This window comes from Macaca fascicularis, chromosome 8 (assembly GCF_037993035.2).
Source record: "Macaca fascicularis isolate 582-1 chromosome 8, T2T-MFA8v1.1".
NCBI lineage: Eukaryota > Metazoa > Chordata > Mammalia > Primates > Cercopithecidae > Macaca > Macaca fascicularis.
In genome coordinates this window covers 250,932-277,870 of record NC_088382.1, presented here as the reverse complement: position 1 = coordinate 277,870, position 26,939 = coordinate 250,932, and the positions used below count along the sequence as shown (strand labels likewise).

Below are 26,939 nucleotides of genomic sequence, written 5' to 3'. Positions count from 1 at the left end.
TGCTGAACCCTGAGCAGGGTCCCCAGCAGCTGCCTCCTGCCAGGCCGGGGCCACAGGGCTGGGCTTCTGCCTCTGGGAGGGCTCGTGCCAAGGTGCAAGGGTCTGCACCGCTCGTGTGTGACCTGAGGGGCATGTGGGAAGCTTTTCTGTGCTCCTCACCTGGGAGAAGTTGAGCTCATCTGGGCTAGAGCCTCTGGGGAGGTAGGAAGGCAGAGGCCTGGAATTCCTGCTTTCCCCAGACAGCAAGAAAGCTCAGCGTTGCACCTGCTCTGAGATGCCCTCAGCAGCCATATATAGTTGATTTTAACGTGACGGAAGGTGCCAATTAACCCGGCTCTGTGGAGAGCTTTGAGGAGTCCAGGCCCTGGGCCCCGGGCTTTTTAATATGTTCCTTCCTGAACAAAAAACAACAAAAGATCCCTGTGGCTGATGTCGACTGCGTGGGGTAGGACATGCCGAGCTTGGGTGGGGCTTGCCCCTGAGTTTCCTTGGTGCTCCTCCCAGCCCCCACGGACACCAGCCTCTCCAGGCCGAGGCTTGTCCTGTTTAGACCCTCGTTGGTGGGGTCTGTGGTCCTGGATCGAGGGCCCAAGCACTTCTTTCATATTATTATAAATGATTCACCAGAGATGCACGGCTGTGCCCAAACATCTCACGAGCATGAGATACAGCCAGTGTCGCCGCCGCAAGCTCATAATTCTAGTGGAAAGAGGAAATTTTACTTTTAATGTGCTCGTGTGACTCAGATGCAAATATTCAATTCCCATTAAACTTTCAAGACCTTGAGATCCTCTGAGATTCCTTGGAAAGCCGTTCCTTGGCCCCACGACTAACTCTCCTGTGGAAGGAGGCTGGGGTGGTCTGCGGGGTCTGGGATCCTGCTGCGTTCTCCAGGATTCCTTAGGTTTCATCATTAGTCCCAGCTCTTCAGCAGATGGAGCTGATTGACTCTGACATTTCCATTATATTGTTCTTGTGTTGCCTCAGTTAACTTAGAATAACCAGTATTTACCAGAAATAATTGATGGCGAGATGGGAATTATTGGTGATTCCCTGACATAGGCAGCCTGTATAGATAAGCGTGTTACACGGTGTCTAATTTCTGAGATGTTGGTCCACACCTTCTCAGGAGCACACTTTCAGGGGTAGATTCCTGTGCAGGAGAAGCTGCTTTTCCCCGAGACGCGGTGGCGGCTCCTGCACTGGCATGGCAGGGTGGCTGTGTGACTGGGCAGGGCTGGACATGCTCCTGCGCTGGGCGCCCACCCCCGCCCTACATCTGTGTCGAGGGTGCCTGCCTTTGTTCCCCCAGGTCGAACTCATAGAATTGTATACCTTCCTGACACATTCCTGCATAGAGATGATTAGATCTGGGGGCTGAATCTCAATCTGACATACATGTAGGTAAATTATTGAGGTGAATGACTTGGGTCCTCCACCTTCAGGGTCAGGAGGCACGAGGTGGGTTTGGAGACAGCTGCCCGGCCTGAGGAAGTTTCTCTCAGAGCCTGTTTCTTTCTCTAGCAAAGTAAATGATGCCTACCTCACCGGGCTTAACACACGCTCAGTACTCAGATGCTGTCTGATCTTTGTTATAGTTAGTATTTGGGGAACAGCGTGGCTGGTAAGAAAATGTGTTATCTTTACAATTTATACAATGTCATACAAGGCAAGCGTGAAACCGGGACACTACCTTAATCTGAAGATGCTGGTGCTTAGTCTTCTCCTCAAGCATTTTGTTGTCATTCTGGCGTGTGTCAGCCAAGTCATATGACGGTACCGCGTGCGTGATGCCAGCTCAGTTACCTTGGAATGGGGAACCTGAGGCTGCCAGGGAGCATCCCTCCTGCCTCCAGTCCTCGGGGGTTTCTCTCTCTCTCTCCTTTCCTCTGTCCCTCCCTATCCCCCAATCTTCCTCACCACTCCTGCTCCCCTCCCTACCCTCCTCACTTACTCTACAACAGAGGTCCAGACTTTGACAAATCCCAGCTGGGCCTATTTATCGCTTGGCTGGGAAAGCAGAGGGAAAGGGGCCCAGTTACTACAAAAATAGAGAATTGAAATAGAATGTGAGCTATTTTTGCGTCTTGTTTTTTATTTTATTCTGAATATAAAAGGCAAGTGTCAAACAAAATCGGTGCTAACTACGCCACTCAGCTCGGAGTCTGCTTTGTCGGGGCTCCGTGGGTTCCCACGCCCTGGCCTTCTCCATGAGCGTCTGGACACGCCGTGGCTGTGAAAGGAGCATTCAGTTATGGTCCTTTGAATGTTCCAGAGTCATGTTTAATAAAAATCTTCACGTTTACCCACAGCCAAGTCTTGATTTAATAACAGGTACTGCAGGTCTCTGGGTGGGGCTGAGCCTCTGTTTTAGAAGCAGCTGCACCATCTGAGGGGCAGGTCCGTATGGGCTGGCAGGCGGCCTGGTCCTTGGAGCACAGGGTGGACCTGACTCAGTCCTGGCAGTGGGGGGCCTCTCAGTTCTAGGATGTAGTGATGCAACCTGTGGCATAAATAAAAAGCCTCATGTGCCCCCATGAGAAGCTGGGGCTTCCCCTCAGTACTGTGGTGTGCTGTGTTTGTGATCGTGCAGATGTAAAAGGGTGAGGGAGATGTCTAAAAACCAGGCTCCCAAAGACAGCCCTTCATGTCTGGTGCTTTCATGTGTATATGCACACGTGTTTGACGCGTGTACACCTTCACACGTTCACCTCTTTCATGCGTGTACACCTGTTCCTGTGTTCATACACCTGTTTCGCGCATGCGCCTGTTTCTCCTGTGTATGTGCCTGCGCGTTCACCCTGTATTGCGTCATACGTTGTATTTTACATATTGGGTATTTTCAGTTTGTATCGTGAGCTTGTAACGACGTCGTGAAGAAAAGAGGGGGCCCTGGCAGCCTTTGGCTCTGAGAAACGTGATGTCACGGGAACAGATGAGACAGCCCGGGTGAGGCCGGCAGAGGCCATCGTGGCCTTGGGAGTCCGTGCACATCCACTGTCTGTCGCTGTGTGACAAGTGACCCCAAAACCTAGGGGCTTAAGGCAACATACACGTACGACTGTGCAGCTTTTTCAGGTTGGAAATTCAGGGCAGCCCTGCTGAGCGGCTCTGGCCCAGTCCCCCGGGTCACTGTGAAGATGCTGTCCAGGGCTGCAGCCATCTGTAGGCTCAGCTGGGCTGGAAGTTCTGCTCCAGGATGCCGTGCTGACGTGTCTGCGGGCAGAGGCCTGGTCGTCCACGCCTGGCCACTCCCCGGGGCTGCCAAGTGCATTCCTGCCCAGAGCCGCTCCTTTCCCCAGAGACGTAGCAGTGCTGGTCTTATGCCCAGCGTCAAGGTGGCCGGGTCAGGAGCAAAGACTTGTTTCCCCTACTCGGCGGCTACTCCTGCAGGGCTGGGAGACAGTGGAGCTCGCGCAGGAAGGTGTTCGCTGAAGACCGTGCTCTGTGACTTGACGGGTGTTCCTCCCAGGAGAGTGAAATGGAGACTGGACGCCGGAAGCAGCATCCTGCGTGACCCCATGTGTAGTGGGGTCACAGCAGAGCTAAGTCCTTCCTTTACAGATACTTTTCAGAGTCTACCCGCCTTTAGATTCTCTGATTAACGTGTCTGAGGAGGGTCCCAGGAGTCTGCCACCTGCCAGGCCAAGGAGGTTCCCTGCATGTGGCTCTCCCCTGACACCTTGAGAAACGTGACTCGAGAGAATCACCGAAGTTTCCTAAATGAGTCACCTGCTTTCTCTTCTCTTTGCTTTCATGCCCCCCCAGGGTAGGTCAGTCCTGTCCGCCACAGCGATACCGGCATGCTGGAGTTCCAAGGAGATTGGGGGTGTGTGTGGTCCCCCAGGGAGATTCGGTGACTGAGGATGCTGTCATAGCAGCCAACATGTCCTTATTGTTTTCACTTTTAATGAAGTTCAGTTACTAGGTTTTCTGAGGCACAATGATGTCCTTGTGAAAAATTGGTGATCAGGGAAGCAAGCAAGTGTGGGAAAATGATCCTGCCCTTAAATCTAAAAAACGATGAAACAGCAAAGAGCCCTGAAGAGCCCATGAACCTCCTCATGGGGCGGTGAGGAGACACCTCAGTAATGGCTTAAAAAAAAAGTGATAATACTGAAGAAAAGGTAAACTAAATTTTGGGTCTCCTATGGGTAAAGAGATTGTGGTTTACATTTTGGATGTATGCGTTTATATACTTATTTATTTTTCTTTGTTGGATTTAGAATTAGTTGAAATAATTGTGTTTTTTTAATTTAAAAAATTGGGGTATACGAAGTCTAATCCCTTTGTGACATTTCTGTACTGTGAGACTCCACATACAAAAGTGAAGCCCAGACTGTCTGTCTCTAATGAACCAGAGAGAGGTGGTCATCTCCTGCAGGCCGGTCTGGTCTCCAGGCATCTGGCCATCCTCCCAGTCTTGGGCACACCTGCATCACTGGTGCTTCCTGCCAGACTGTGACTCTGCCCAGGTTTCAGGAGCACCCGGAACTGTTTTCCTAGGGGCTCATGCTTTGTCCTGGCTCCTGGAAGCACAGGCTTTTGATGAAGGACTCTCCCCACTGCTAGGTAAATTGGTGATTGCCCCACAGTCTGTGTTTTCTGCATGGGGCACAGAGAGTCTGGGCGTGGTGTCGTGGCCCTGGAGCCAGCTCAAGGACTGCCCGGCGGCCTTGCCTCCGCCCCTCATCTGGGAACAGGGCGGTGGGGAGGAGAAGGGAAGCACGGTCTTGCCCCTTCTGCGTCTCGAGAACACGGGAACACATCGTCCCATTGCCTCGCACCATTCACAGCCCAAGCTTGTGTGAAGTATTATTTTATAACCTCCCCTGACAATGATGTATTTTATATAAGCAGCACATAAAGTGGTAATTTAATACCCTATCGAGGAGGATTAAACAATAAGGAGCAGATATCACTGTAGAAAAGTTACTTTATCCGGGAAACATTTATCTACTGCAGGTGGATGCGAATCATGGCTTCCTCCTCGGTGGCTCCTGACGAGCCTATGAGATTCTGTCCTGTTCGCCACTGTTAGTTATAAGCTACACCTTTCCTTCTATGATGTTAGTTACAAGCTCTACCTTTCCTTCTATGATGTTTATTTCTTGCCTGTTCACCACTGTTGCAGTTATAAGCTATACTTTTCCTTCTGCGATGTGTATTTCTTGCTTATTCACCACTGTTAGTTACAAGCTATACCTTTTCTTCTGTGCTGTATATTTCTTGAAGGCATGGACTAAATCCTAATTCCACAGTATTTGATGAACACGCTCAAGAGATACTTGTTTGAATGAATGGATTAATGGAAAATAGAAGTGGTGACTTCACTTTTAATTCATTATGTCAAACTTTGTTTACATGGAAAATTTTATGGTCCTTTGGATAAACAGGGCCTCTGTGCAGGGTTGTTAGAGATTGTGAGAGTGCCTCAAATGGCTCTGTGGCTCTAGGCCCACAAAGGTCTTCAGGGACTTGGTGGCGCACCTGTGTTGAAAACTGAGTTCTGCAAATCCATTCGAGTGACCTGCCAGCACACACAATCCTACTTCCCAATTGATTTCTGCACAGAGGCTTCTCCTGAATGCCCCAGGTGAACGTGGGTTTAGCCAGCACTGCTGGGCTTCCACAGCAAGCCAGGGTGCTGCAGGGACGAGAGAGAAGAGGGGTAGGACCAGGATCTTCCTGGGACCCAGTCCCCGTGTGGGGACGCTGCCTGGCCTGGCTCTTCTGTGGGAGGTCAGGGAAATGATGGCATGGAGGGACTGTTGGCATGAGCTGCTTGCTCAAACATAGATCCCAGTTCTGTGTGAGAGGCAAAATAGAAATTTATGTGGATATCATCAGTAACATAGCAAATATGGGCTTCTTCCCTAGGGTGGCTGACCCTCTTGCTCATCTGCTGAGCAAAGGCCAGGCCCGGCCTTCTGGGCCTCCACAGTGAGCTTTTCCCAAGCTCTGTCCACTCCGTGGAGATGGCCGCAGCCAGGGCAGACAATGGGGTGTTTGCCACTTTTTGTTTTCTTTTTCGAGACGGAGTCTTGCTCTGTTGCCCAGGCTGGAGTACAGTGGTGTGATCTCGGCTCAGTGCAAGCTCCGCCTCCCAGGTCACGCCATTCTCCTGCCTCACCCTCTCGAGTAGCTGGGACCACAGGTGTCTGCCACCACACCAGGCTAGGTTTTTGCGTTTTTAGTAGAGACGAGGCTTCACCGTTTTAGCCAGGATGGTCTCAATCTCCTGACCTTGTGATCCACCCGCCTCGGCCTGCCAAAGTGCTGGGATTACAGGCATGAGCCACCACACCCGGCCAGGTATTTGTCGGTTTTTGAAAGCTTCATTTAAAGAATGAAATAGACTGAACAGAATTACTTCCTTTTGAATGTTTAATACTTAATCTACCAGAACACTTAAATACAGTTAATGTATTCAAATAATAAGAAAGAACTTTCCCTCCGTTTCCAAAGCAAAAGTATAAACAATCTTTTACTTGGCAGGGATTTCACTATGTTTCTTAAAAGCCAGCAAGCACTTTTCCTGAAATAGACCCGTCTCTTCCTCTGCATAGACCCTATGAACATTTTAGCTACATTTCTGCTATATCTTGATGTGTGATAGATTATAGAAAATTCCTTGCTACTGGAACTTCACGATGCTTTCCTTTTAAACATCAAATAGAAAGTATGGATAGTAAATCTCAGATTAGTTGCCATTCTTGGTCTTGGTAGAGCTGCCACCAACAGCCTCTGTCAATTACAACAGAGTGTGTCTCCCCAGCAACTAGGTTTAGATTGCAGACCAAGCCACGATCACCCAGGATTCAGTGCAACGTCTTCCAAAGCTGTAGCCACTGCTCCTGGAAAAGATTTGAGAAGCCCTCCCTTTGATGCCTGTGCATGGCTGTTCTCAGATCACAGCAGCTGCAGCAGCATCTCGGAGGATGCCGGCAGGGGTGTCCTGCGTACTGACTCCACGGCAGGGGTCTGCAGTATCTGAATGAAATGGCCGTGACACTGTGCACCCTAGAGGAGTCCACAGCCACGTTTCAAAGGTGCAGTGGCCCGAGGTGAACTCCAGAGCACTGAGGAGCCTGGAGTTGACCTGTCACAACTCCATTGAGAGAACTGACTGAATTCCGTACCTATGTGGGCAAAAGATGGCTATTTGCGCTTGGCTCCTCCCCAGGACAGGGCAAGGGAGGTTGTCTGTACAGCTAGTGGGAGCTTGACTCTGTTCACACTCGGGGCTGAGTCACTCTTCTTTCTGTGAGCCCAGGGAAGATAGACATGCCTAGCTTTCATGGAAGAGAGACCTGATGAGTCGAAGCTGAGCTTCAAGATGGTCGGTGTTGTGGTGTGCGTGGCGGGTTCCGAGTCGGTGTGTGCTGAGTGGGGACCCGGCTGCTGCTGTCGCTATTGGGCTCAGCAGACGCTGCGGGGGACGTGGCTCCTGTGGTACTTGGTTTTCTCCTCACAGAGGTGGGTTTCCCTGCGGTGAAGGTGTTGGTGCTGTGACAGGCAGCCTGGCAGGAGGAAAGGTGCTCGTGGGGTTGTGCCCCGAGGCCCCCTTCTTCTTGAGGAGCAGGAAGTGGGTTTGGGACCCAGCTTCCCGCTGCGCTCCCTTGCTAGGTTCTTGGCCTCGGGGGCCAGGAGAAGCTGAGTGCAGGGCTGAAACCTGGACCCCTTCCACAGCCTCCGCGGCACTTGTGGTATGCGGGACATGGCCCTTGGAACTCCAAGCCCTACCCTGGCATGCCCGCCCGTTGGGGCGTCTCGGGCACCTGCTGTGTGCTAGGCTCCCTGGTGGGGTGGGCGGTAGCAAGGACTGTGGGGTAGAGGGGACACGGTACGCAGATGATGATGAGAAGCATCAGGGAGGCAGTCAAAGCACAGCTGAGACTTGCAAGGAGGGGACTGGCTGTGGGTGTTGGGGCTCAGGAAGCTGCCTCTACCCAGAGCCACAGTGGCCAGTGAGGGCAGAGCAGGGGACCGAGGCCCAGGGAAGCCGTGTGTATGGTTCGCATCAGGTGTGCGGGTCTGCCGGGCTGTGCGGCCCTTCTCAGTCCTGGCTGGGCCTGGGGTCCCAGAGGGAACGGAGGGTCTTCGCATCTCCCTCCTCTTGCTTCCCTGCTGCTTCCTGGTGAAGGGATGCTTCTTTATTGCAACTCTGGCAGTTATTCTGCATATTAAGAGGAGTTTCACAAAATCATAGGGGGAGAGGCGGACTAGGGATTCATTTTTTTTTCTCCCCCTGATTTTATACGGAGGCTTCTACTATCCCTTAGTGTGGAGGCAGAGTGCAGATGCTCTACAGTTCTCTGTCCAGGAAGAGAAGAGCTGCTGGGAAGCCACAGAGCTGATCATTGCAATAGCTCTGACATTTTAAAGTGGGAAAATGCTGATGTCTATAATAATCAGACTAAAACTTCAGTAGCTTCAACATAAAGATGTCGAGATGATCTTAGAGCCATTTCGTCCCTAGATCCTTCTGCAGTGTGGAGTGTGACATCTCTACCAGCCACTGGTCAGTGGCTGCCTGGGGGTAACTGAATGCTTGAAGTGCAAATGAGAACTTCTAATTTTATTTAATTTTAGTCAAATTTAAATAGCTATACGGGCCGGGCACCGTGGCTCATGCGTGTGTTCCCAGCAGTTTGGGAGGTCGAGGAGGGTGGATCATGTGAAGTCAGGTGTTCAAGACCAGCCTGACCAACAAGGTGAAATCCCATCTGTACTTAAATATATAAAAAATTAGTTGGGCGTGGTGACAGGCGCCTGTAATCCCAGCTACTCGGGAGGCCGAGGCAGAAGAATCACTTGAACTCGAGAGGCAGAGGTTACAGCAAGCCGAGATCGAGCCACTGCACTCCAGCCTGGGTGACAGAGGGAGACTCTGTCTTAAGAAAAAAAAAAAGATTTTAAAAAACCCTACATGCCCCTAGTTGCTTCTATAGGAGACGGCATGGTTCCAGAAGGTAGACTTTGTGTTGAGGACTCTGCAGCGTCAGGCTGGAGACAGTCTCCCTTCCTAGCAGCGTGGGCCGCTGGGCTGCTCTTCTACCAGAAGGGATGGTGGCGTCTCTGGGAGGTATTTGTGGACTCAGATCTGTGTGGATTAGTGACTTGTGTTACTCACAGATACTTAATTTTATGGGTAAATGAATACCTGGACTGGCTGCAACTTCAGGGCGAGATTCGGGAGTAGGGAGTGAAAAGTGACGACGGAACCCTGGGCTTGTCCTGCCATCCCCAGGAACCGGTCGGGGCGCCTTCTCGTCTGAAGTCCCAGCACGTGGTCAGGGTACCCCTCCCCTCTGAACCCCCCCGGAAGTGATCGGGGCACCAACCCTCTCTGAAGCCCCAGTACCTGGTCGGGGCACCCCTCCCTTCTGAATCCCCCAGCACATGGTCGGCGAGCCCCTCCCTTCTAAAGCCCCCAGACCTTCCTGGCCTGCGGTGCTGCTTCTCCAAATTCTGCCCTTGGCTGTTTTCTAGGAATCACCTGTACCCGAACAGGCTGCGTGTGTCACTTCTTGTCGGATCTGGGGTGACGGTGAAGCTCATTTATCTTGTCTTCCTCCTCACGTGCCATATCTCACCTCTTGTCTGTCTGAGTTTGTGTGAGTGCGTGTTGTGCGTTCTCAGGCTGTGCTTGGTGCTTAGGTGACAAGAACGTCTTAGAGCAAGGGACTGCCTGCTCCAAAGGACGCTGTGAATGAATCGAGACACGGTTTACTTGTGGGGTTTAAATTTCCTGGGTGTTGGAGGCAATTAGGGGGAAACAAGGTCTAAAAAAGCCCCTGGGGATGAGGAAGGCAATAATGAAAGAAATTACTCTATACACACTTAGCAGTTGGTTTAATTTGTAGGTGAATTTTGCATTTTGGGAACTACTAAAGCTATTGTTTGTAGGGATTCCTTGATGAGCTTCTTGTTTTCTGTCAAGTAGAAAAGTGGATCGGTTTTGCCTTTAATTCTGACTGACTAGAATCTACTTCCTTTTTCCCCCCATTCACGTTAGGGTGGAGATTGGACTAGAAGAGCTGTAGGATCTCTTTATTTCTGATCTTCAATGAATTTTTTCTTTAATTAGTTTTTTTGTTTGTTTTGTTTTGTTTTGTTTTCGGTGAGCTATTACTTTTTCCTTCAATGCACTGTTCTTTGGTTTGGAAAACGGGCTCTATTTGTACCGTGCTTTAAATGTACACAATGGTTCTAAATTGCTACTTTTCGTTAAAGTTAGATACAACATCTTAATTGAAATGTCATCCATAATTGAGGCACAGTCTGAGGTCTGGAGACCCCTCTTGTCACTTCCTTCCAGCCGTGTCTCCTTCTCTGGCCACGTTGCCCCTGGCCACATTTCCTCCCCCCACCACGCCGTGTCATCCCCCCACCACGCCGTGTCATCCCCCCACCACGTCACCTCTGGTCACATCAACTCCCTCCTGGCCACATCACCTCTGGCCTCACTGCCTGCCTCCCTCTCTCCCTGGTAGCCTCTGTGACTCCTGCTGTCTACCCTCCCGTGGGTCTGTTCAAGGCTCCTTCCCCGTTTTCCACTCCTGAGTGGGTCTCAGGGCCTGGATGTTTCACAGGATGCAAGTTTCTTCCCTTCCATCCGCGGGTCTCTGAGCGACAAGTCCAGAGAGGGCACTAAGCTCTCCTTACCCACCTCGAGGTCCCGAGCCCTGACCGCCGACCACCAGGGCTTTTCTGCAGGGTGTGGGGCAGACTCATGCGTGAATTGGACAAAAAAGGTGCTTCTAGGAATCCTTGTTTTAAGTGCACTGGAGCAGAGATGGGGAGAGGGGACCACCTGGTTTGCTCAGAATTGGGCCCTGCTCACAGCCAATGAGGCAACATAAGCACCTCCTAAATGAAGCATTCCACAGACTGATTTTACACATGACAGAAAGGCTTCACACAATGAGTGAGTTTGAGCTGCATTTGAAGGAAGAACAGGTCCCTGTAGGTGGAAATGAAAGGTAAGCGTGACCCAAGCCATCAGCAGCAGCGGGGGTGGGGTGGTGCAGACTCCCCATGGATGGTGGGCATGGCTGAAATGCAGGAGAGGGCAGGGGTGCGAAGGAACAGCAGGGCGGCAGTAAAATTCCCCTGCAGAGAGGGGACGTGACTGAGCTATTACCACATGTATACAACTGAGAGATGATCTGAGGATGATTTCTGGGAGCCTATGGGAAGAGCACGTGGTCATCATCAGTTCTCGGGATCTCTTCTTATGAAGTGAAGACAGTCATGCCTCTGCCTATCTTGTGAGCTGTTAAGATCAAATCAGATAATCTTCAGCGAGCCTTGTAAATGCTAAAGGTTATGACAGACTGTTCCAGCCCGCTTGTCTCCACCCTCCTTTCCTATTCGGTAACGTGAACCCTGCTGGGTACCTCACTATCTGCCTGGCTTTCTCCTCCATAACGTGAGCCTTGAGTACTTGCTGGGTACCTCGCTGTCCACCTTCCTTCCTCAGTAACGTGAGCCCTGAGGATTTGCTGGATACCTCGCTGCCTGCCATACAGCTGGCTGTAGAATTGTCAAACGCACTTGACTGGCACATAAACAGAAGTGCTCGCCAGGCCTTGGGAGGGCTTTCTCACATGTGGGTGCCTTCTGTTCCCTGTTAGGCTGGAGCTGCAGGAGCCCTCCTAGACCAGACAGAGGACCAAGGCTGGGGCCTCGGGGTGGGGGCTGGGGGATCTCCCTGGGTGTATTGTGTGGGTGAGAGCAAACTTCAGTCCCGCTGTGGCATTGGGATTCAGGGTTCCTTCTGGAATGTTCTGAGTGAGAAACAGGAAGTGTGCACAGGTGCGTCTTCTGCGGATTTTATGGTTATCTCTTGGGAGAGCACTGGTGCCTCTGAACTATGAACCTGCAGAACCACTTCTTCCACTAACGGCCGCCTTTATATAAAGAATGACTTACAAAAGATGCCACTTCAGATGGAGGTATTTGCAGGTGTGGCCTGAAAAATGAACAGAATGACTTTCATCTCAAGGAAAGTACCTTACATTATTCCCAATGATAGACATTTGAGCTTTCCAGCGAATATTAAAATATAAAAATCTTGCGTCTACCACTTTCTCATGTGATTAATGATATTGATGCGGTTTGCTTTGGTTTGGTTTGGTTTTGTTTTGTTTTTTACATATAACGAAATGTGGAAGCTGCTCATAACTCTGAATCACTGTTATCTAACCAATGTGTGATTACAAAATCGTGTGTTGGTAAAAGCCATTCAAGTGCAAGACGGACCAGTCGACTTAGAAGGAATTGGGGCAGAAAGGTCCAACGAGCAGAGCACAGACCGTGTTGCAGACAGCCTGTACGGAAGTGCCACTTGTTACATTTGGCAGCAGAGAATAACTAAAGTGATCTGAAAACACAGTGAAAATACCGCTTCCTAATTGTATATCAGTATGGGGTTGGACTTTCTTCATAAACTTCAGTCACGGTTCTGCAGCCCAGTGAACGCAGATGCAGGCATGAGAATCCTGCTGTCTGAGGTGCAGAGATGTTAGGTGTTTTCACAGCACCACAAACTGTTGCCACGCTGCTGCTTATTTTGGAAAATGGTTTCTTCTTTAAGACTGTGTTAAGATGTAATGACTTTATCCTTGTAAAATAAACTAAATTGTTACTTTTTTTTTTTTTTTTTTTTTTTGAGACGGAGTCTTGCTCTGCCACGCAGGCCGGAGTGCGGTGGTGTGACCTCAGCTCACTTCAACCTCTGCCTCCTGAGTTCAAACGATTCTCCTGCCTCAGCCTCCATAGTAGCTGGTACTACAGGTGTTCGGCACCATGCCAGGCTAATTTTTGTATTTTTAGTAGAGACGGTGTTACACCATGTTGGCCAGGCCGGTCTCGAACTCCTGACCTCAAGTGATCCACCTGCCTCTGCCTCCCAAAGTGCTGGGATTACAGGCATGAGCAGCCACCACCCCCGGCTTGATGAGAAAGCTTTTTTGTGCTCTTTAATAAAGTGCAAAGGGTTCCTGAGACCCAAAAGTTTGAAAACCACTGGCTTAAACTGACAAAATTGTCCACGATTCTTCAGTGTATCTTCTAATCTGTTGATGGAGAAAGGACGGTAAGGGATGCTTTACTTTTTGCCTTTCACAACTCAGTGGTGCCGGGACAACTTGGGTATCCACATGGAAAAGGATGGACTGGACCCTTCCTCACCGTACAAGCAAAGCTCAACATGAATCCAACGTAAGGAGCTGACTGAGACCCATTCTGTCAGTCTGCTGGGTACCATAACGGACACCACAGACCGTGCGACTTAGACAATAGCATCTTATTTCCTTTTTCCTGGAGACTGGAAGCCTGGGATCAAGGTGCGGGCAAGGTTGGATTCTCTGGGGCCTCACCCCATGCTGTGTAGATGGCGTCTTCTCTGTGTCTTCACAGGTTTCTCTTATGTGCATGGAGCACTAAGGACTGTGTCTAAATTATCTTAAAAGAACACCAGTCATACTGGATCAGGCCCTACTTTTAAGATCTTATGGGACCTAAATTACCAAGCTAAGGCCCTGTATCTAAATACAGTGACATTTTAAGTTTCTGGGGTTGTGACTTTAACATGGGAATCTTGGGGGGCGGGGAATGGGACAGTTCAGCCCATGACACCTTCAGGGGAGAATCCTTGAGAAACTGTTAGGTTGGATTAGGCAATGTTTCCTTGGCTGAGACGTCTAAAGCTATAACAAGCAACTGAAGGGAAAAAGATGGTATCAAAATTAAAAATGTTCATTTCAGAGAATACTATTAAAGTAAAAAGACAACCCACAGAACAGGATACATTATCACGATAAGGACGTGATATCAAGAATATATTTTAAAGCTCTTAATAAAAATCCAATTTAAAAATGGAAAAAGGATTTGAATAGACATTCTCCAGAGAAAGACATATAAATGCCTTAAAAAGCACGTGAGATGTTTAGCAGAATTCGTCATCTTAGAAATGGAAATCAAAACCACTGAGATACCACTTCACAACCACTGGATGGGTAAAATCCCAGTATTGGACAGTGACTTGGTGGTGAATTTGGGAAAACTGAAATCTTGATATATTGCTAGTGGGAAGGGAAGTAAAATGGTACAGTTGATTTGGAAAAGTCTGGCAGTTCCTCAGAAAAGTTATGCATGAAATCACCATACGACCCAGGAATTTCACTCCTAGGCATATGCCCAAGAAAATTGAAAACATTTTTACAAAAAAAAAAAAAATCTTATGCAAGAATCTTCATAGCGGCATTATTTGTAGTAGTAGAAACAGTCCAGGTGTCTGTCAACAGGTCACTCACTGTGAGATTCCACTCACCTTGGACGTGAAAGATGTCAGCACCGAAGGTCACGCCAAAGGTCATGCACTGTACGATTCTTCTCACAACAGATGTCCAGAATGGGCAAATCCAGAGAAACGGAAGTCGGCTGGCGATTGCCAGGTGCTGGCGGAAGGAAGGAGCAGGTGCTGACTCTTAATGGGTTCAAGGTTTCTTTGGCCCATGGTGAAAAAGTCCCAGAATTACATACTAGTGGTTGATGTGCAGCTTTGAGAATGTGCTAAAAAGACTGAATTGTATCCTTTAATATTGGGGCTTTTATGGTTTGTAAATTCCTTTCAATTTAAAAAGGAACTCAAGAACTTCTTTGGTGTTGATATTTAGATGGTGAAAGAGACAGTATCCAAAACAAGTTACTATGTAACTCACGTCGACAGAGTTAAACTTCATATTCTGAGGATCTTAAAGGAAGCGTGTGAGCCTAGGAGACACAACGATCCTACACTAGATGTTACACCCCATCTTACTGATTTCTATCTCACATAACCATATTCAGGGAAAACCGACATGTAAACGTGAGCTGAATGCTATGCAGAGGCACACTCCTCTAACCCGGGTGATCTTTAGTGGCACAGTAAGAGATGAGGTCATAGCAACGTTAGTTTAGTTAAATTTCTATGGCAACAGAAATTTGGCACATCTGATGAGTTAGATCTCTCTGCACAGCTCCTAATGGGGTTGCCCATTTCTGTATGGTGTCTGTGTATATTCTCGCTGTGGAAATAAGTGATAGCACCTGCACAAACACTTGCCCGGAAACGTGCACGAAGCTGGTGCAGGCAGAGGACAGGCAACAGGGAAGCATGGCTCAGCCCTGGCAAAGAAGACCGTTATTCCGAACGCAGAAGATTCAGGAACACAGTCGTTGGGAAGACTGCTGATGTCCGTGGATCTCACTGCTGTTGTGTTGTATCTGTGCAGCGAGTTACCGGAGCTGTCAGAACCGCACGTGTTGGTATTGGTATCATCACTCAATGCTTCTGACTTTTCCTGGTGCTGAGGATGACTGCATGTGGCGGAAGCAAAGTACTGACCTAGCACAGATCATCAGATCCCAGTTCTTTTTTATGAAGGGGGGCAGGATTAGAACCACCCCCCCACACACACTCCCCAATCCTATAAGAACTGGGATCTGATGATCTGTGCTGTTGATAGAGGCAGGGTTAGAACGCCCCACTCCCCAATCCCATTGTTGAAAATAATAGTTGGCTTGGGAGGGTTTTTTCTCCTAAGGTTGAAGCTGTGCATTTCTGGAGCCTGGGCTGTCAGCCATGGTGGCTGGGGAATGCTGGGGCTGCGGTCGTCCGGCCGCTGGTGGGTCCTGCCTCTTTGACACCGTTCATTTCTGAAGCTTGCTTTCCCCGGTGTTGGAAGTAGCAGCACTGGAAGAATGGCCGCCTTCCTACAGTGAAGCTCTGGCAGAAGAGGAGAAGACACGGAGCGTCTGTTCAAGGACGTGACGTTCTGGGCACCGCACCATGCGTTCTGCTTCTCAGCGTTGCCTCTTGGTTGATGTTACCATCACCTGGCATTTCCCAGGAGGTAACTCGCAGATGTCACACTGATGGAAAGCCGCAGCAGCGCGGTTCACGTCCAGGGCCAGCTGGAGCACATCAGCAAGGTCAGGCTGGATACATGTGCTTGCTGACAGGAAAATGACAGGAAATATGTCATTTCAGGGAAATGACAGGAAATGTGCTTGCTGACAGGAAAATGACAGGAAGACGACAGGAAAGAGGCCCATGAGGAGAGCAACCAGTGGATTCAAGGTGGGGAACTGAAGGAGCGAGTCATCACAGGGTGGGAGGCTCAGGAGCCAGCAGGCAAGTGGGATGTAGCCTCAGGGTGCTGCTGGGTTGGTGAGGGGCCTTCTGTGACTTTTCTAAGAGTGCAGTCAATTGTAGGGGTGGGTGCCGGCTCCCGGCTCCCGCACATAAGAGGCAAGCGTCTTGCAGGAGACCAACGTGTGCACTGGGAGTTCCTAGTTGCGTGTCCCAGCATGCGGCCCAGAGGCCCCTGACAAAGCTCAGTGCACCAGGGACACAGTGGACTTTTGGTTCCTGACCCAACGAGGAAGTGAGGGAGTGAGTGAGGGCCGAGACACAGATGCAAGGATGCACAGGATGGGGTGCAGTCAGGTGGAGAGTCATGCTGTGGGGTCCGGGAGAGATGGGTTCGAGAATAAATGGGACCGGGTTGCAGTCAAGTGGAGAGTCATGCTGCTGGGGTCTGGGAAATGTGTTGTGTTTGCTTCTATGTGAACAGCGGGACCTGAGCATGTCTGTGCTTTGACGTTTAATCTGTACACTATCCTTGGCAGGGTGTGTATCTCTGTGGCAGAGGACACCCCGGCCACAGTGGATGTCAGTGGCGGTGGCTGGACTCACGGTCCGTGAACGTTGCATGATCGAACGCGTTTGGTACATTCTCAGCTCCTGCCCAGGTGCCTCCCGAGTATCCGGTGCTGTGGCTCCCCACACCCTTCCCATCTGTGTGTAGCATGACCACCATCTTCCTACCATGTGTTTGTGCTACCACGGCTGCCATGTTTAACGGGCGCTTTGCTTTCCAGCTACTTTCCTATAACCAAACCCTTGAACGACTTTGCCTGCGTTTCAGAGATGATTAGGGTATTAGTCTTTCAAGATTGCTCTGAGGATTTCCAAAAGCAAATGCAACTTACAGGGTGCAAGATATTGGAAATGACAGTAATTATAGATGAGTTTTCTCAGTGTGTTGATTGCGGTAAAATTACATAGCACTCTATTTTTAAGTGTATGGTTTGGAGGCATTAAGTGTGTTCACACTGTGGTGCCACGATCACCGGCATCCATCTCCAGAACTTCCTGGTCTCCCCACGCTTGAAACTCGGTCTACCCAACACCAGCTCTCCTTCCGCCCCAGCTCTGGGAAGCACTACAGGTTGCTTACAAAATAGGCTTTTTCAGTAAGAGAAGGGGCAAGGAAAGGAGCTCTAAAGACTGTCTTGAGATTTGAGGAAGTGTTTTAGGTTTTATTGTCTGGTTCCCGGTGTAAAGGAACTATTGAAGATGTGGGAAGGTGAAGGTCTGTGATCTCAGGAAGTGCTGGGCTGGGCAGCTTTCCCACTGTGACGGGGGCACTTGCCCTCAAACCCGCCTGAGATAATCGCGTGAGGATGGTGCTGCATTGTGACAGCTCTGAACTTGATCTCCTTGAACGTTGCCAAGTACATAAGCTTTGGCGGTTACCGTCTAGTATCTGCGGGAGACCTAGAATTTGAACATTGTTGACTTTAGAACACTCTCATTTTTATAACACTCTACCTGTTCTCAACAATAGGAAATATGCTGTGTCCTTTTTTTTAAATGCCTTAATATTCTGTGTTGCGGTGGCAGTAGTTGCAGCGGAGGCTACTTCTGGTTCATGGTCATCGCCAAACACAAGCTTCTGGAAACCGTGTGAAAAATGAAGGGGAAAGTGCTTTTCTGCAAAGGGCTTTTTTGAACATCCTGTTTTTTTTCTGGAATATCTGTTGTGGTGTAAAACGTTTTCATATTTAGGGGTTTGTAACGTGTTTTATACTGGTTAGCTTTGAAACCCCATGTTTTTGCATGTCATGGGGCTGCTTTATCCTATTCTATGATATAGCTGGTTGGCAAAACTATTGGTTATTTCACTTTAAAAACCAAAGCAGCTTACAGATTGAGTGTGATTCCTGTAAGAATTTAATTATAAAATTGATTTGTGTTCAATAAGCTTACTGGATTGGCTAGATCCGTGGACAAAAAGATAAGAACATGTCAAGTCTCTGGGCCAGGAAGGACTTCCAAATAATACAAGTGATACACATTAATTTCTTAACAAACAATTAGATTTAGTATATAACTGGTTAAAACCTCTATATTTTCTATTATAGCCATTCCACGTGCCCATGGGGGTGGGCTGCAGGACTCCCTATGGAATCCAAGGTCTGTGGGCACTCAGGTCCCTGCAATAAAATGGCATCGTGTTTGCATATGACATATGCACATCCTCCTGCAGACAGTCATGTCAGGGTTGCTCGTAACAGCTATACCATGCACATGCCATGCGAGTAGTTGTTTAATGAATAATAAAGTCTGAATGCTTAGTACAAACACATTAAAAAAAATCTTGATCTATGGTTGGTTGAATCCACAGGCCTGGAACCCCGGGAGAGAGTACAAACTCTAGAAGCAAAACGAACAAAGCACTTGAGGTCAGCAGTGACGGGTGTGGGATCACACTGAATCTCATGTGTTTTGCTGTCTGTGTCACTGTGTCCCGTGTAAACGGGAATCATTTGTAGCTTAAGGTAAAATAGGTAACAGGAAACACTACAGAATGGGCACGAAGGCGCGCCCCTCATTACCCCGTGTTACAGCCAAGCATCTGCCTCCTGGGGAAGGATCTGTTCTGTGGGGAGACTAGATGTTGATGATTTCCGGATGTGTGAAGGGAAACTCCCTCCGAGAAGCGTGGCTTTGGCCGGAGCACATCAGACGAGAGTTAGCGCGGCATGGAGTTTCCACAGTGCCCCTCAGGCCTGCTGCTTCTCTCCTCTCCCCACCCCTGGCCCTGACTCTTACCAAGGGAGGAAAGTTCAGCTCCAGCTGAGCCCCGCACAGGGCTGTGGGTCTCTAGGGCAGGTGCCACCTTTGCCTGAACAGGGTGTGTCAGAGGAGGGTCTGGCTGTACTTGAGCTGTGAGAGATGCTCTCAGAGATCCAGCATCCTGAAAACCCAGGTGCTGAAGGTTCCTCCTCTTCCACCATCCTGCGGGGAAGGGGGTCTTATCCTGCTTCCCCTCAACCCAAGCTGACTTCTTGTCTGTTCTGTACACCTAGGTTTTCAGAGCAGTTATTGTTAATCATCTAGCAGACAAACAACCATAAGGTGACAGCCTGGGAGGGTAGACGGCGCTGGAAGGTAGTTTTCTGAATAACAGCGTTCAGTTTCCTGTTTTGCCGTCATTTGACCCAAGGCCCCAAGATAATTGAAATACCGTCAGCCAAACACCGATTTTTTACCTGAGGTTTTTTTTTTTTTTTCTTTTTAAGTTATGGGTGCAAACTTATAACCAGGGACCTGACAAAAGAGAAGGATTTATTTGCAAAGTGAATGTCGGGGATGGTTGGCATTTGCCAACTCTGACTAGCAGGGACCCAGGCTGCTTCCGTTCTGCCGCCCGACTCCTGACCCTCCAGCTCCTGCCTCTGTTCCCACCAGCAGGAAGAGGAGCGGGAAGGTGCCTTTTCCCCTTTAAGGGGATGAGGTGAGAGTTGCACCTGCCAGTTTGCTAGTCCCTGGGGTGATTCTCCAGCATGGGTGGGAGTTGGGTTTGGAGGCCTGAGCCCCGTGAAGCTGGGGTTGCTGTTCCCTGAGCAGCAGGAAACTGGACTCTGGGAAGTGGGGTCAGAGGGTAGCATCCTCAGGAGGGGCCTCTCGTCCCATTTGACATCTTCAGTGCAAAAGGGGGTGTGGGCTTCATGGTCCATTGACAAATAGAACGTTATTTTTGTGTTGTTTTTTAAGCACATCGAATCCTAATTCCTTTGGCCTTTACTAAAGTGGCATTTTGTAATTCCACATGATTTCATTGATATACTCGCAGGAGAGAATGCTTCCTGTAAACCAGAAGGATCTCTGAGACGGTTCTCGGCCCATAGAGAGTTCATTTTCCCAAGGTTAAAGACACAGACTCAGGCGGGGTTGAGGACACACTGCAACAGCCTCAGGAAGTCCTGGACATGTGTCCAAGGTGTTTGGGACACAACTTGGTCTTACACATTTTAGGGAGACGTGAGACATCAATATATATGAGATGTACGTTGGTTCGGTCCAGGAAGGGAGGCTCGGCTCCAAGCGGGGAGGGATTTCCAGGTCACAGGTAGATCAGACAAATGCGTTTCTGGTGTACCTTTCCAGAGGAAGCAGCCAGATCCGCATTTATCTCCGTGTGCAGATGGGGACTTTGAATTCTCTCCTCTGTCCATGAGGAATTTCCTTGTGCATCCGTTGTGAGGGAGGTACGTGGCTTTTTTTTCCCCTCCCCCCAGTAGCTGTCTCTGTTCGGAAGAGCATGGGAGGCAGGTTTGGTCTAAGCTCTGCCTCACCTTGACGTCGCTTTAGCGTAGTGATTTTGGGGTCCTGAGATGTAGTTTCAACTTCATGTTTCTGAACACACTGGCACTCGAAACAGTATTGTAGGAGGTATCTAACTTACTTAGAAGAAGAATCTATTTGGAAGGACTTGAGCACATTCCTCCTTGAGAGAACCAAGCCTTTGTTTAGTTTGCTTTGCCCCGAGGCTGTTACGCTGCCCCGGGCTGTGCAGCCTTAGAAAGCTGTGCCCCTGTGAGCTACTGCCTGTGGAATCTGGTGACTTTGAAGTTAATCCAGCAGCTACATGTTTTGGAAAGCAGATTGTCTCTTAAAGTGTTGGTGATTATGATTCTAGCACTAGAATTTCAGTGTGTATTTTCCACCTTCTTACTTTGTCTCCTCATACACTGAGATACTGCTGCATTTGCTCTTAGGCTTCACGGAGGGAGGGTCAGTTCTGACCCTTTCTTAGATATTGACCTTGAACGGACAGAATCGAGATTCAGAAAAACTCTCGAGCTTGAGTGTGCTGATATCTATGTAAGTGGGGTTCATGTGTCAAACTCAGGTTTAAGAAAAACCAATTCTAGGCTGGGCATAGTGGCTCACACCTGTCATCCCAGCACCTTGGGAGGCTGAGGTGGACAGTTCACTTTTGAGCCCAGGAATTCGAGACCAGCCTGGGGAACATAGCAAGACCTTGACTCTACAAAAAATTAAATAGGAGTGGTGATGTATACCTGTGGGCCCAGCTACTGGGAAGCTGAGGCTGGAGGTTCACCCAAGCCTGGCAGGTTGAGGCTGCAGTGAACCATGATAGCACCACTGTACTTATGGTGCACTGTGCCTGAGTGACAGAAGAACAACCACCCCCCCACACACAAAGTATCAATTCATGCAGTGGCCAGTTCTGCTGGGACCACCTGTTAAGGCTACTCTGGGCCTCACGGTGTGAGAAGGGTCTGTCCAGCGGTGAGAAGGAGTGGCTTGAAGGCCTAAAAGCCAGTTGCTGTGGTTCAGCATGACTGCGGGTGTGGAGTTGGGGGAACGGCTCTCCACGGCATGAGTGGGTAAACGGATGGGCTTCCAGAACGAGCCCCTGTGACTTTGCCTGGTTTGCATCCGTCCAATACAAATCCACAGGCTCTTACTCTAGAAGCTTCTGCCGGGGCTGATGGACTGGCCTGGGGACAGAGGGTGCCCTCAGAGCCTCAGGGTGCTGTCTGGTTTAGGACGAGCACTTAGTCACCTAGATCTAGGATTTATGACACGACAAGGGGACTCGTCACACTCGGAGCAGCATCCATCTGCATTCTAGACTTGGTTCTAGGTGAAGTATTTTGGAGCCTGTTGGTACCCTGTGTTCTGTTTATGTGTAAAACAAGTTAGAGTTATAACTAGTTAAAACCTATTTTTAAAATTTTGCCACAGAATATGGCAATTGTGGTGGAGCCTGGCCAGAGACCCCCACACTCAGACGCTGCCGTGTGCTGGGGCTGCAGGCGTTGACTGCATCGGCTGTCCCTCCCAGCGTGTCTGTGTTCTTGACACGGGCGCCCATCGAGGCTCGGCCTGTGAGAATCGTGCCACCGTTTGTCTCCGTGTTCCTCTGAGGTTCCGCAGACTTCACGGTCCCATGGCAGAGCGTACGGTATCTGCTTGCATCCTGATTTCCCCAAACCCCAGGACAGGCCAAGAGTTCCTTACACACAACTGCAGAGGGCCCCGTGGTGTGGATTTGCGGTGACACAGCCTTTCCCCAGCTCGGCCTTCGTCTCCAGAGTTGGCTTTAGGGTGATAGAAGCTTCCTTCAGACTGGGGGGCCCTGAAGCTTTGGTGCTAGGAATTCGGTGACCAGCACGGATGATACCCCATTTCTCTGCATTTGTAGCAATAGTTGTTAACACGACCACGAGATGTACAGAGGAAGGAAAAAGGAGGTTTTATTTTCAGAGTAACACTCTGTGCTTTGGGAAATGTGGTCTTGGGGGAGCTGTAAGCACACGCCCCTCAGGAGGGGAGGAGGCCGCGGCGTTACACGTTCCGGGGTTTGTTGGCTGTGTGTGTTCATCGGGCTCAAGGAATGTGTGAACGTTTACAGGGAAAGTGGGGTTTGTTCATCCGGTTCGTGCAATGTCTGAACACTTACAGGGAAAGTCTAGCACACATGCAGTGAGTTAACCTGTAACATCCATGTTCGCCTTGGGGCGAGCGTAACATTTGAAATGAGGTGGACTGGGCGTGTCATGTACAAAGGTGAGCTGTTGGGCGCAGACGTTTATGCGCAGCCTCAGTCACAGCCAGGACTGGCTCAGGGTCTGCAGCTTGTGGCGGGAAAGGACATTCACGAGGTCATTCTGTCCAGTTAGGGCTGCCGGCAGGGTCCCGGGGCGGGGGGTTTGTCTGGTCAGCCAGCGTCTGGAGTCCACCCAGGTCCCGTGGACAGCGTTCCTCTAAACCAGGCTTCTGATTGTGGAGGAGACTTCATGCTGGTTAACACACTGTACAGGAGTAGTGCCGTGGGGCTTTGGGGTTGACCTTCCCTATGATGCCAGTTACATTTCTCTCCAGATCTCATCATAGCCACAGAGATTGTACCTCGTCTGACAGCTGGGGGTGCCGTGTTGATATAGTAATTTATTGCATTAAACTTTTTATTACTATTTTAATAACCTTTTTTTTCTTTTTCAAGAGATATAGGGTATTGCTGTGTTACTCAAGCCAGTCTTGAACTCCTGGCCTCAAGCAATCCTCCCACCTCGGCCTCCCAAAGTGCTGGGCTTATAGACGTGAGCCAGTGCACCCAGCCTACCGCCATGTTTTTAAAACTCAGCAGTTTAAAAATCCCACTCCTTTCACCCCCTCAAGCAGGCTGGTTGGCCTTGTGCAAACTGGGGTGTCACGATCTTAGCCTCCCCTTTTATTTTTCGCTTTGGCTTCAAGTTCTGATGAGAACAGCAGTTACAAAATGGGCATTAGGTGATTCTTCTGTTACTAAAGCCAGAATTCTCACCAGTTGGAGATGTTTGTCCCCAGGATCCCAGAAAGCTGCTTTGAATCAAGCCCGTAGTAAATAAGTAAGGAACTAAACTCTTGGTCCTCTGCTTAGTACCAGGGGAATGGGTTAGTTGCTGATACCCTTTGATCTGTGCTCACGTGCTGCATCTCATCACGGGAAGCAGAGTCGCCCTGTGGAATAAAGCTCGGCTCAAGGTGGTGCGTCGAGACGCTTGGGGCTGTCAGTCCCTTATACAGCGGCAGACTTGGAGACTCAGTATCGCGTGCAGAGCCCAGGCAACCGGAGTGCATCCACCTTAGAGACCACATGGACGGTCGGCAAGGTGGATGTCCGGGCATATGGCCTTGACAGGCCCACTGCGAGGTGAATTAGGAATTCGTTAGCAAAGAAATCAAACTCGCCTTTGGGTCCCAGCTGCTTGGAAGGCTGAGGCGGGAGGATTGCTTGAGCCAGAAGGTCAAGGCCGCGATGAGCCATGATTGTAATACTGCACTCCGGCCTGGGTGACATAGCGAGACTCCAAGTCAAAAAAAAAAAACACAAAAAAACCCCTCAAACCTTACTCTTCATAGCAGGAGGGAGAATTTGTCAAAGTAACTGCAACAAAATCTTAGATGATATAATTTCAGTGGCTAAGTGAGCTGTCCATCCCACGTGGCTGTCTCACAACGCAACAGAGCCAGGTGCTGCTGCAACTGCGCCCCTCCCCACCCGATCGCTTGTGGACATTTTCTGTTTCCCCATATCTCCCTTTTGGATACATAGCTCGCTACTTTATAGCTAAGCATCAGTAAAACAGGTTGTCTATTTTGAAAAGTAACTATTATGTCTTTTAAGGACAGAAAATGAAGCAGGTGACAATAGCATGGCAACCTGGTGAATAGATTTAGAGGAATATTTAATACTTGGCACCACTCTGATCCCTTCTTCTCTCATGCTTAGTTACAGCTACCGCCTTCTATGACAAAACACTTTCAGCTCTGTGAGTAGGAATTAAACATATTCTAAATCAGAAGTTTTAGTTAAGCAGTATTTTACGTGAATGCCCAGATCCTAAGTGTTCACTGTACTGGTGTGTGGTGTTGAAGAAGGAACGAGGGCTTGGGGCTGCGTTTATGGTGCAGCGTCCGGGTTCCCATATGTGAGATGAGGGCCATGAGACACGGCCTGGAAGGTTCAGACTGTGGGATTGAATGGATCTACCCACTCCTGGAAAGCCTCAAGTCTAACTTGACTTGGGCTGGTTTTAGGGAGATGCTGGCAGCGCTGTCCTCACAGGTTACCGGGAGGGGCTCTGGCACCGTCCCCATCAGGTGTCTCATGATCAGCCAGCTTGCTCATCTCAGAAGCTGTTGGTCGTGTTCTCGTTCCTGTTGTTTGTTGCGTGTTATTTAGGGTTCTGTTCATGTGGGGACCTAGGAAGTTTCACAGTGAGAGGAGAGCCGCTGAGCCGCCTTCCTGCCTGGACGCCAGCCCCACGGAGGACCGTAACTGCTTGAGGTTGGCTTCTGCCCCCGGCCTCACCTGTGGAGGCATTGATGCAGTGGTACTTTCTAAGCTCCTGGGGCACACAGTGCTGTTGTGTGGATCCACAGGCCACTGTGGCGTCCAAGCACGTGCTCCCGGAGGAGAGGACTCTGCGGGCACTGATAGTGGGAGCTGGCTGAGAGTCCAGCAAGTGAGACTCCCTGTGACGTGCACAGCTGCCATCTGCACAGCCCCTCCTGAGGCCAAGATGGTCGTGCGATAAATGCACAAAGCGCGTCTCCAGCAAAAAGCCGCCAAGTGTCCACATCCAGGATATCCACCAAGGTGGCCTTTTGGTGTTAATACGATGAATGTGAGCAGCAGGTGGTCTGTGTCGAGTGTGACTGTGCCACTGCAGTTTTGTTCTCATATCTTGATGAGCATGAACGGTTCCTGACGAGGGTAGGTAAGGATGCTGTGACCTGAGACTCTGCAGTATTGTAGCTTGAGGAACCAAGGAGTTCTTCTCTCTTGCAAAGCCGTCAGGGAGGATGTTCCAGGCTGGTGACTGCTCCATGAGGTATTCAGAGATCCAGGTTTCTTCCCGACCCCTGCTCTGCATTCCCAGGGACATGGCTGTCCTTGCTGTGGTTGGGACTGGGTGATTGCCATGCTGGCAGGGGAGGCTTAAGGTGAGAGTGGCCGTGATTTACCTAAGTTACATAATGGCAGGGAGCCTGGGAGTAAAGTGTAGCCATGGCCTGGAGGATGGATGATGGATGTTGGTGAACGACTGGCTGCACTCACCGCACCTGGCCCAGGAATGGGGAAGGATGGCTGAGTGTGCCATTCAATGGTACCTGGTTCTTTCAGATTTGACTTCCTTATGGATTTTCTGCTGTAAAGAGGAGAGAGCCTGTGGTTCTAGGCCAAGCATCTCACTCATCTCATAACATCTTGTATCCCTCAGCCAACATTTATGTCAAGTTTTAGAAGTCCTATCAAACTGGCAAGCATTTCTCAATTTGGTTTAACCATTGGATTTTATATCTGTGTCTGCATGTCTATTTTACATCTATGTGGTTATTTGACACTCTGTAGTACCTTTGTAATAGGTTCTATTTGGTGGAAGTTACTTTCAACAATCCCTTGCTGCTACTTGAATTTTCAAGGTTGCAAGTAGAAAGGAGAGAATAAGAACCACATCTTCTCTAATTTTAAAATTTGTTGTTTCTCAAATCACACCAGAAGTACATATATTACAAATTACAAAAGCAGCCAGAATCAAGGTTAAGAGATTTCTGGGCGATTCTGGCTAATCAGCAGTATTTGCTGAGGTGTGTGCAGCAGAGCAACATGCCAAAAAGCCCGGGACGGGGGAGAGATGGGAGGCCAGGCTGTGACTTCGGAGGTGCTGTTGCCTCAGGGAGAGGAGCTAGATGTAGAGAGGATAAATGGACACAGGTGTGACCACCGCCATCCTTGCCGTGGCACGGAGGTCTTTGTACAGGGACCTTTGTGAGCTGAGTTAAAAATTGAAACTGAGAGAGTGCAATGCATTCTTAGTTTTTAAAATAAAATGCTAATAGAGAACATTTTGTTTGTAAGAATGTAAAATGTTGCATCTTTGTTAAAGAATAATAATTTGCTTCTGAGATCTTTGTGACTGAGATTTGAAATCTTAAGTATGGTTTTTTCTTCCATGTTTTATACATATGCACGTATACACATACATGTAAGGTATATAAAAGGAAAATAAGCATATCTGTATTCACATTTATATACACTTCCATAATGTGTATACTTCTAGTCACACATAAGTCTAAGAGACTATGACTTGACTTGATAACCATGAGAGGGTAATTAAATAATTTATCTGCTCTTAGCCTTGCTTTTGTATGTGAGCAGGGACCCTGCGAAACGCGCCTCCCGCGTTCCAGGCCTCACACAGCCCGTGCCAGGTTTTGGAAGCAGGAGTTTGTCTGC

At 49.3% G+C, this 26,939-nt stretch overlaps 1 protein-coding gene across 16 annotated transcripts in view; it reads left to right on the top strand.

The window, feature by feature from the left end:
• Nucleotides 1-3,300: 3,300 nt before the first annotated feature.
• The window catches only part of LOC135964575 (disco-interacting protein 2 homolog C-like), a 156,122-nt gene continuing 132,483 nt past the window's right edge, over nt 3,301-26,939 (top strand). For 13 of the 16 annotated variants that reach the window (XM_074000142.1, XM_074000143.1, XM_074000141.1 and 10 more), the window contains exon 1: nt 6,871-7,479. In XM_074000142.1, coding sequence (XP_073856243.1) covers nt 7,301-7,479 — 179 coding nt within the window. In that variant the 5' untranslated portion in view covers nt 6,871-7,300. Of the gene's footprint in view, nt 4,128-6,870; nt 7,480-10,904; nt 10,989-26,939 lie in introns of those variants that run through there. The other 3 variants (XM_074000144.1, XM_065518705.2, XR_010577063.2) reach the window with 2 other exon arrangements.